This window comes from Nannospalax galili, unplaced genomic scaffold (genome assembly GCF_000622305.1).
Source record: "Nannospalax galili isolate Female #2095 unplaced genomic scaffold, S.galili_v1.0 scaffold132, whole genome shotgun sequence".
NCBI classification, from domain to species: Eukaryota; Metazoa; Chordata; class Mammalia; order Rodentia; family Spalacidae; genus Nannospalax; species Nannospalax galili.
The window spans coordinates 329,948-341,292 of NW_008332644.1; the positions used below are offsets into that span (position 1 = coordinate 329,948).

General features: G+C 43.8%; 1 protein-coding gene and 1 pseudogene across 2 annotated transcripts in view; both read left to right on the forward strand.

Annotated features, from left to right (window-relative positions):
• The window catches only part of Mindy4 (MINDY lysine 48 deubiquitinase 4), a 152,848-nt gene that overhangs the window by 5,520 nt on the left and 135,983 nt on the right, over positions 1–11,345 (forward strand). For both annotated transcript variants that reach the window (XM_008827521.3, XM_029560838.1), the window contains exon 2: positions 1,748–1,867. In XM_008827521.3, the coding sequence (XP_008825743.2) occupies positions 1,748–1,867 (120 nt within the window). The remainder of the gene's footprint in view (positions 1–1,747; positions 1,868–11,345) is intronic.
• Positions 3,631–4,194, forward strand: LOC103729480 (annotated as a pseudogene).

An 11,345-nucleotide genomic window follows, 5' to 3' on the forward strand; every position in this document is an offset into this window, starting at 1 on the left:
CCACTGAGCCATCTCTCTGTTCCCTGGGTAACTTTCCTGACCATATCTCCTGTCACTTTCCCCAGGCACAAGGCTCTAGATGTCTTGGCTCTTGGAACTGCTGTAGAACTTTTATACTTGCTGTTCCTTGCATGGAATATGCCCCCCCCAGGTATCTGCATGTCCTGCTCCCTCACATAACTAAAGAACTGACTTCTTTTATAGAATAATAGCCTTCCCTAGACCTCTCCTGTTTCATTCTCTCTCTCTTGCCCTCTCTCTCACTCTCTCTCTTTTCCCCTATAGAATTTAAGTTCTCTGAGACAGGAGTTTGATCTGTTCACTCTGCACCAGTAGCTGGACTAGTGGACTAGTTAGTGCTTCATTGACAAGTGTGAGCACAGGGTTGATGCTCAACAAATAGCTGATTATTGAAAATGGTGCCCCTTGTCTTCGTATTAGCTCTCCCTGTTGTTTCATTTTTATAGAGCACACCTTGGCAGTGGGCAGACTGTTTTCCGTTATTATGATCTGCTTCCCCAGCAGTTAGCTCTCATTCTTTCCAAACTTGCTATCCTAGAACAGAGCCTGGCATACAGTGATGGGTGAAGAACAAGTGTTAGATGAGTGTCCAGGCTGCTTGTACCCTACCTGGCTGGTGTCCAGACGGTGTGTCACACAGCCTGGTGTGCGTGTGTGTGTGTTAGATATACTAAGGTTGAGGCTAATGACAAGCGTGGATCCAGAGAGGGGTAATCAGAGAAGGACCCTCGTTACTGAATGATCCCTGAAACATTGGTTGGGGAAAGTTATGGTTACACATATGCTTCTCTCTGTGTCCTTTCTGAAGACCCTTCCTTTCTCTCCCTGGTTCAACATTCTGTGCACATCTTTGTTTTTCTAGATTCACCTTTTTACCTAAACTTGTGGCAGGCAGTGAGTTTGATCTTGTTTTCCCATCAGTTGCAGCCACTATAAAGTTCTGAGCCCAAAGGCAATGAGAAAGTTGAGACCTAGCTAGCACTGAGAGTCTGAGATTCATTAGGACCAAGGGATACCCTTGACCCCAGAGGAGGAGGAGGATGAGACATCTATAACCCTCTGGTGATCACATTGTCCTATGAGGGGGAATCAGCAGCTGTTGTAGCTGTTTTCAAATAAAGATTCCAGGCTCCAGGGTACATGCCTCCCCCGTTTATTGTTGCCAGGACCTTGGTCTTTGGACATTTAGGTGGGGTGATGGACAGTGCTTTTCTGGTGACTCGGCCAACATTCATGAAGTGTTTCACAGGACCTGGGTCCCAACTGAGGGCTCTCAGGCTGGGCTGATCCACATCCCTACCATGTGACTGTATTCTGTTGCCCTGGGTAAGTCAACCCTGTCTCCTGGCCTCCTCAGCTAAGTGAAGGGAATGAATGTTGGCCTTTTGATTAGGTTTTTTTTTTTTCCCATTTGTTTATTTTTAAAGGTTCATATTTCATGGCCCTAAGTCTAGGGCAAATGTGGAGCTCCTGGACTTCAGCAAGCCAGTTACCTGGATTCACTCTTATCTATAAAATGGGCCTTCAACTGTAGCCTTAGTTGACTCCCAAACAAATGGATGATGATGTCAAATACCAAGGTTATAGGAAAATGAATTCTGAAGTCAGCTTTGAAGACAGGATGTGAGGATTCTAATGAATCCGGGCAGCCTTTTGTTTACACTGCCTCAGAGAAGGGAAGGTTTTCATTTAAAATGCAAACAGTGATTCAGTCTTCTTCCCTCAGGGCTTGAAGAAGACGTTTGTGACCCTGGACCAGGAACGCCCCCGCTCTGATCTCAGCATCAACAGCAGAAATGACCTCCGCAACGTTCTGCATCTCAAGTTTCTCTACAGGGAAAACAAAGTGAGTGCATATCTTTTAAGGTATAGTACTGATTTCTGGAACAGTCTGGCTGTGCCACATCACCCAGTATTCTGGCAGCTGTGGCAGGAAGCTTGGGCTGGCCAACCGCTGACAAATCCCCAGACCGAGCCAAGTTCACCACACCAGCACCAAGTACCTTCTGGCCAGCCTGAGGGCACTTTGTTTCAGTGAACCTGGGCCTGCCCTGTTGGGCTCTGGCAGCTGTTCTCTCTGTTCCTTTCTCTGTACAGGTCGCTATTTTAGTAAGACTATTTAAGAATATAGTATGCAGGTCTTCTAAAAATTTCCCTCCCTGCCTGTGTGTTTCCTTCTTTGGTTATGAGTAAAGTCCAAGTGGTGAGTCTGCTGTGACATGTTGGTCAGCAGAGGCAGGAACTGGGTTTAGCGTATCCAGGGGAGTTGGACTTGAGAAAGCCAAGGCAACACACTTTCCTGAGGTGGGGAGGGTCCCATGATCCCCCAGGCTCATCACAGGCTTTCATAGCACCCTGTGGGTTCCTCTTCTGTGTTCTGCCTTTGCAATAGAACAACTTTGTTTCGTTCATGTCTGTCTCCCTGTCTCCTGAGTTCTCTTAGGGCCCCTTGCTCCTGGCGCCATTAGACAAACCACATAGCACATCTTTATCTGAATTTTTCATAGATTATATCCTGGGTAGGGGAAATAGAGTAACTTACCAAGGTGAATACCCAGTGCCCCACACCTGGATCCCTGTTCCGCTCTGTGGCTCAGCAGCCTACCGTTCCAGATCACTTCTGTGCCCCACTCACAGTCTCTATTAGCTTTCGCCCATGCCTCGTGGGCCCATGGCATATTTTCTGCAACACCTGCTTCCAAGATGGTGCCAACGCTCCTCTCTCCTCAGCTAACTCTCCACAGCCAATTGTCTGCAGCAGGCCCTGCCCCTCAGCCTCAGAGGAACATGTACCCCCCCCCCCACTCCCTTTTGGCCTTGGACTCATCAGAAGGCCAGAGACTATCTTTTTCACTACTGTGTTCTCATACTTACTGTATTTTCTTATGACTTACTGAAGAATCCATATGTGTCTCTGTAATAGATGAATGAAAGGTTGGATGGATGGATGGATGGATGGATGGATGGATGGGTGTGAGATGCTGTAATTCTGACTTAAATGCTCTTTCTGTTAGAAGATAGAATCCTCTCCTGCATGTTGCCTTGTGGTTGGGTGCAGTATAAGATTCAGAGAGAGGCTTAGGATTGGTCCTGTAGCTCTGTGTTTGTCATATTTAAAAAAAGCAAGGCAAGAAAATGAAATCTCATGCAAAAGTTGAGTGTGTGAGGCCGAAGGGAAGCTACCCTGCTGTGAGCAAGGTGAGAGGTGCCTTGGCCTTCTGGGCCAACTGCTCAGGGCTCAGTGAAGAAGCTCTGAGCCCCAGGGAAAGCTCTGAAGCAGAGAAAAGTGGCTCTCTGAGGGTCACAAACAGTCAGTTATAGGCTGTGGTAGGGATTCTTTTTTTTTTTCTAAGACTGGATTTCACTCTGTATAGCCCAGGCTAACTTGGAACTCATTATATAGCTCAAGCTGGGCTCAAATTTGTGGCAGTCCTCCTGCTTCATCCTCCTGAGCACTGGGATTACAGTTCTGTGTCAACATGCCCAGCACTGGGCTCAGCATCTTGATTTTCAGTCGTCTCCTGGTAGTGGTGGTCAAGCTTAATTTCAACCCTACCTTTTAAAAAACAAAGAGAAGACTTCTACTTTCTGGCCCAGCCACTGCCCACAATGACTACCACTCTCTGCCCCTACGTTAGTGCTGTGTGGGCCACACTATGGGCTGCCTTCTGCCTGAAGAACTTCTCCTCCCGGCCTATGGAACGACACAAGCCAGAGTTGGAAGTACGGAGTAGCACAGAGCTCCTGTTGCAGCCTGCTACCATCAGCAGGAATGAGAAGGAAACAGTGCTGCTTGAGGGCTCCCTCTGTTCTGTGCAGGTCGGCAGTCCGTGAAACAGACTGATGGGTTAAGAAGATTTCATGCCGTAAGTTCATATGCTTCATGATGATGCGACAGAGAATTTCTTTACCCTTTGAAGGAAACCAGTGGAGGGGTATGACATCAGCTTTCTGATGTACAAGCACAAGTTGGACTTTGTGATTCACTTAATGGAGGATATTGATGAGATCAGTGAGTTCAAGCTGTTGGTCAATGCCCAGGCCTGCATTGTGGCTGAAGTGTTCCTCAAGAACTTTGAAACCCTCTGTCTGGATCTCGTGGCCTTCAGTCTCCCCTGTGTCTCTGCATCTGCTAAGGTGTCTTGGAGTCGCTCCCCAGAGAGGCAGCAGTAGCTGGGAGCTGGGTCGGGTGGGTGTTGGATGTGGGAGGGCGAATATGGGGTGCTGCTAGCTGGACGTGCCCCAAGGCCACGGGTCCTGTCAGGCTGGCTTCTCATGTTCAGGTCCCTGGGCCACGACAGATTATTTTTTCACATCTTGAAACTTAAACTCTATGCTTGTAGGAGAGTATAACCTTTTTTTTTTTTTTTTTTAAAAAAATTTTTTTCCCACAGATTATTTTTTCACATCTTGAAAACTTAAATCTATTCTTTTAGGGGAGTATAACCTTTTTTTTTTTTTTTTTTTAAACAAATAACCTCCACCTCCAGTGGCTGTGACTGGTCCCAGTGATTGTACCTTATTGGTCGCTGTGGGTCTGGGTAGGCCTGAAACCAGAAGGCAACTATTTTTCCTGTGCTACCCCAGGTTGGGAGAGAGGGAGGTTTCAGACTGCAGTTTCTCTTCTTTCCTGTCTTATTCGCAGGCCTCCTTAGGTCCAGTAGAGGTGGTGGGGACCCTCTACGAGCTTCCTAATCTGCCTGAAGGTGGCCACCCAGCACTGGTTGGGAGCAAGAGCTGAATCCACGATTGCCACCCAGGCCTAGGAGCTGGGCCCCCAAACCAGGCACCTTCTGCTCCCCACTCCCCAGGTGAGAGGAGTCACATCTCACCTAGCCTGGGTGCAGTGCCTGTGCTGCAGGTGGAGAGATGAGTCCTCCAGAGCACCCAGCTTGGCCTCACCTGCTCTGGCTCCTCTGCCCCCACATTCACTGTCTCTGATTCTGGTGGATCCTCCCTTCCCCTCTTAAAGTCTCTTCTTGCCCCTTTGGGGCTGCGTGAAAAAAGCAAAATAACAACAATAACAACAACAACAACAACAACAAAAAACCCCAAAGAAAAATCCTGTGGCTGGGAATTGGCTCAGTGGGTAAGAGCACTTGTTGTGCATGCATGAAGACCTGAGTTTGAATCCCCAGCAACCATATAAAAAGCCAACATGACTGTATACACCTGTGATGTGGGGATGTGGGAATGACTTAATGGAAAAGACTCTTTGAAATTTTACATAACCTTGTAACCCAAATTAATCATGTTTTGAGAACATTTAGAACTGTGTGCTCCTTCCAAGAAAAGCAATATAATCAGTGCTACAGTGATTGGGAATCTCAGGGTAACTAACTCTCACAAGCCAAGCTCGATGACTAGCTTTGCTCTTATACCATGTCTCTATTTGTGACTCAGTTTCATCCCTGCCTCAGAACAGTATCTGTGTGTGCTTGGGATGTGACAGTGATGACATTGAAAACAACAGAGATGTTGGAAATGTCTACCTCACAAATGTTGCAAGCAACCCTGGAGCCTAGGCTAGTGACATTTATCTGTGGCTGTATGTGCTGTTCTGAGTCAGTCGAGTCAGAAAAACAACTTCTTTCCTTATAAAACTGTTATCATAGATGGTTCATACTATGATTGATGCTGTTCGGTAAATATGAGGGGAGCCCTTTGTTAGACGGTAGAGTAGGGTAGCATAGAATAGAAGAATAGATTAGAATTTAGTTCTGAGAGAACAGTTCTGAGAGAAATTAGAATACCTCAGAACAAAGAGTGAAGTTTCTCATTAATGCAACACCGCCATATGGGGGCAGAAACAGGCAGATTCCAGACACTTTCTGGCTAGCCAGTCTGGCTGAAATGGCAAGCTTCCTTTTTTTTTCTGAGAGAGTCTGTCTCAAGGCAGTAAGCCAGAAAGTCATCAAAGAAGGTATCGGATATCCTCCTCTGGCCTCTACATGTGCATGTACCTGCACACTAATGTACACATATACCCCCCCCACACACATACATACAGTCCCTTCACACACACAAATAAATGAAATGAAATAGAATGAACTCTTGACAGATTGAATGGGGTAGAATAAGAAATACCCAGAGAAACCTCCAAACCATTTGAAAACCCTCCTACTATGTATGGTAGGCCAGAGAGGACCCTGGGTCCTGACTCTGTGTTTAAATGCAAGATGGTATTTCAGGAAGATCTGCAAGGCTTAGCCACTGGCTCATAGCTTATAGGAACTCTGCCTACATGGTAGGAAGACATCACAGCCATGTGAGGCATCAGAGGCTCAGCTGAGACATCTCAGGACGTTTGTTCTTGTCCTGCGTACATTGATGTGTGCAGTCCTGGAGGAGGGACACACTGACCCAGCAGCAGACACGTTACTTTCCAGTTGCAGGATTTGGAGGCAAGGGCATGTTAGTATGATTTTTAACAGGGAGTAAGGCTATTATCCAGAAAATCCAAGAACCATTCTAGTCCACTGGACTCCACTGGAATGTTATATAAAACTGCTTCACTTAATTTCTCAGAAGTATCTTGTCATTTAAGTTATTTTTATTTCCTCACCATACCCTGAGGTAACTGTTGTCTTAAGAAACTTAAGCTATATTTTTAAAAATATCACTCCTTGGCATATACCCAAAGACTTAGTGAATTGCAGAGATACTTGTACAACCATGTTTGTTCCTGCTTTTTTCACAATAGCTAAGAGATGGAAGCAACCTAAGTGCCCCTCAACTGAAGAGTGGTTAATGACAATGTGGTACATTTACACGGTGGAGTTCTACTCAGCAGTAAAGAAAGATGAAATAATGAAATTTAAAGGTAAATGGATGGATCTAGAAACTATTATACTAAGTGAAGTAACACAGACTCAGAAAAACAAAAGACATATGTTCTCCCTCATTTGTGGATCTTAACACCAAATCCTTATAAGTGAGTGCATATCCTTAAGTAACTGCAGGAACCAGGAAAATGGAAGGAAACCAGGGAGGTAAAGTGAAAGAAGGAAGCTGAGAGAGAAGAGTAGTAGGAGACAGGTGTTACTAAAGGAGAAATGTGTAAAAAGGTGGTAGTTAAATGGGAGGGACAGAAGGAGGGCTATACAAGGAACCATGGAATAAAGGGGAAGAAGGAGCTCAAGAAAGGTGGGACCACAGCAGACAGGAATTATTAAGGAAGAAATGTGGAAAATGGAGACACTTTAAATGGGAAGGGCAGAAAGGGAGGGTAAGGCAGGGAGAGAAAGAGGAGAGATAAATAATGCCTAGATAATATGAAAAACCAGAGGAAATTGTATTAGTCCAAAAACCTACTGAAAAATTACACACACCATATCTCTACATGAGTCTGTGAATATAGCTGAAGACTACATAACAAGAAACACTGCCAGACAGGAGAAACCTTCCTTTGAGTTGTTGGCCAGGGTAGTCCAAGAGACTCCCAAAAGTACACAGGCTATTGCCACAGTCCTTGATTGCTTCCCAGAACTTGATGGTAAGACACTTTTGCTGAAGACAGGACATACTTTGGACACAGGATTTGGAGCGATGGAGCTGGAACTGACCTGGAAGCCACCTCCCCTGAAGGCTAGCTCCCATAGCTTTGGAGAGCACTGTGCAAGGTGCTAACGGAGAACATTAATTGATGGTCCAACCTCAGCTTCAAGGCCTAAAAACCATATCGATGACCAGCACAGCAAATGACATTGGTGCAGTAGTGGCACTTTTATCTTTGGGGTAATCAATAGCTACCTAATAATTGGACTTAAAGCCCACTCAATGGGAGGAAACTTATGTCTGGTACTGTAAACCTAGCCAAATACACGTGGCTGAAGAGAAAACATCCCTAGACAAATTAATTTCTCACTCTGTGTAAAATATGGATCTTTAAATCTATAGACAAGTATCCCAGTTACCACCTGTTTCGCCAAATTTTTTCCTTTTTCCTCCCTTCTTGGGAGACTCGTGCCTGAGACCCTCTGAGGCCCCAGGGCTAACAAACCAACATAAGACATCCTATTTGAATTTGCATAGTTTATATGACATTTGGGAGGGGGTGACTTACAAAAACATGGATTCCTATAGGCTTTTCCTTTTCCATATTTGAAATGCATGTGCCATACCCCCCCCCCCCCCCCCCCCCGTCTCTCTAGGAACATCTGGGTGACACCACCCATCAAAGAAGCTTCACAGAGGTAATTACAGAGTTACACCACTAGTCACACACAGAGATTGTCTGTGCATTGCCCGGGTCTAAGTGGCACATCTAGGATGCAACCTCTACACCTAAAGCTCATGGAACATAGAACAAGGGATGAAGAGAACACTAATTCATCCTTCAACTCTCATCAGTGAAGCTTCCTCATACAACAGAGGGCCAGGAATGAAAAAGGTCACAAATGGCCAAAATGCAGAGAATGAGTCTGCAGAGTATGCATTCTTGGACAGGACTCCTATATTAAAATCCACCCACCCAGTGCTCAGAGATCATTGCAGAAGAGGGGTTGGAAAGATTGTAAGAGCCAGGGAGGAGGTGCATGACCATATGGAAATAGTCCTACAGGCTCCTGCGACTCTTCTCATATGAACCTACAGCAATGGCGTCAGCATGCACAAGACCCACACAAACTTAGGCAGACAAAATCCAGCACAGAACTGTGGAAATGGACAGCAGGACTCAATCTTAGTCGAAGAACTATTGGCAGCTGGTTAATGCTGAGTGAAGAAAAGCTTATCTTCTTAAAGGGAGAGACTGTATATAGACTGACTAGATCTCAGTGGATAAACTTGCACTGAGGGACATATGGGGACACTCACTTGACATGATGGACCTTAACAGAAATGACAGAATGTGTGATCTCCAGTAGGGAGGATGGCTATGGGAGGGTACCAAAGGGGTAGGGGAAAGGGGTATAAAGATGATTTTCTGTGTGAAATACACAAAAATTCAATAAAAAATTTAAAAAGTTTATTTTATGTTTTTTTTTGAGTGTTCTGGGTGCATGTATGTGAGCATACCTATACCATGTGATGCCCCCAGAGGCCAGAAAAGGGCATCAGATACCCTGGAACTGGAGTAAAGCAACCATGTGGGTGCAGGGAACCAAACCCAAGTCCTCTGCAAGAACAGCCAGTATTCTTAACCACTGAGCCATCTCTCCAGCCCCATCTTAAGATATTTTTATTAGCTCTGGATAAATACCTTGATCATTTGATTTAAACAGTAGTTATTAGCTGTAATACAATGAATTGGAGCCCATGTTTAGTGAAATATGTATTAGTTTGTGCAGGCAGTCTTGACATTCAAAGGTCAAAGGTCATGTGACGGGGAGGGGGGTAGTGGGGGAGGTTCTACCATCTAATGATATTTCCAGACTTTTTTTCCCTGATAAGTATATGATAGATTTGAATACCTACATAAAATTGATGTTTTGGAAAATGGCATCTAGCTTCCTGTAAAGACTGCGTGTTCACTGTGACTGCAGTGATGTGAAAGCATAAAGGTGCAATTCAGCCATCCTATGGCCCAGAACTCCCGTATAGAGAGAAAAGGCCCAAAGTTTGTATACATTATATATTGTCTCTCCATCAGTTCTCATCATTGCAAGCTTAATTTGTACCTAGACAAAAAAATTTTAAAATATTCTTTTTTGAAGAACATTTTTTAATTAAAAAAATTAATAACCACATGATTAGAAGAAGCATTTCATTACAGCTTTAACATATTCAGTAACACACTCCAGAGCAAGGATAAAAAAAAAATGGCTGTAAATTTTAGGTTCACAGTTGAATTAATACAGTTATACAATGTTGAATTCAGTATAAACTCTGAAAGATATAAAATTGAATGAGTTTTTACCCTTTTTTTGTTTTGTTTTGTTTTTGTTTTTTCATTCTAATAAATTTTATTTTTAAAACTCAGCTTCATGACTGGAACAACATAAGGATTTGAATCTCCTTTTTGAACTGGGATTTTTTAAAAAAATTATTTATTTAATAACCACATACTTAGAGGAAGCATTTCATTACATCAGCATTGACATATTCAATAACAATTTTCTGAGCTAGGATACATCTCTCACAAAATCGGCTGTACATTTTTAGGTTTACAGTTGAATTATTAAAGTTATACAATATTGTACTCAGTATAAACCCTATAAGACATAAAATTAAATGAGGTTTTAACCTTTAAAAAACATCTCCATTTCATTATTAATTAAGAGTTTCATGAAGAAAACTTAATTTTTAATGCAATTGACATTAAGATGTTTGCAAATGCATTTCTAATCTCTATATATCAGATTATTACTAGTCACAGTCGGTTACGTTCTGAGCACCTTGGCATCTGAGCATGGATATGAAGTCATCAGGAAGATTTCAATGATAATGTTTTTCACATCTACTAATTATTAAGGAGCAAATTTTTATGCTTTGAAGAATTTTTTTAATCGTTTTTAATAACCACATGATTAGAAGCTTTTCACTACAGCTTTTTAAAAAAATTTTAACAGAGAGATTTTAATGTGGGGAAATACATGAGCAAACACAGGAAAACTAAATACATACAAAGGAAGCCTAAGTTGCAGAGAAAAGCATCTCCAGCTCATGGCTGTAGTTAAGCAATAGAGCACTTGCTCAGTATGAGCAAGACCCTGGGTTCAATTCCCACAAACAGAAGGGCTACAAGTCAACAGAAAGGGGCTCTCCAGAAGGGGGCCCAGACCTGTGGAAAAGGAGCCTTGTTCAGCTGGGGATTCTGGCCTGAGGGCCCAGAGGACCCAGCTCAGAGCCAAGCTCAGATGTCTGAGGAGGAGCTGTTGATATCTCTGAGAGGAACATGATGTGGCAGGTTCTCTACATGGAGAAAAAGAATGGAACAAATTGCAGCTGGTAAGAGGAGAACTGTTGCTAGGACAACGCTGACAGAAAGTGGAAGCAAGTCTTCTGTCTGTGTCTCTACACACACACTCATAGAATGCACACAGAAATGTACAGTTGTCCCCGGGTCCTATGGAGGCTGGTTCCAAGATCCCCACAAATACTAGAAGCCACTGTTAGGGTCCGTGACTCGGTGGGTCTCTTCTGCAGAACAAATGCACGAGTATGGAGATGCAAAAATCAAGCAGAGTTTTATTAAACCAGGTAGCTGAGGCCGACTGTCCTCCCAAGACACACAGGTCTGGTTACAGCAATCGACCCTGAGGCAGTTTTAGGTAAAGATTATATAGGCTCCCACAACCGTTACACAAAAGCCCGCGTTTATACAGCCAATAGTTTCAAAGCAAGCATTTCACAAACCAATAACTTTAAAACAAGAAAAATGT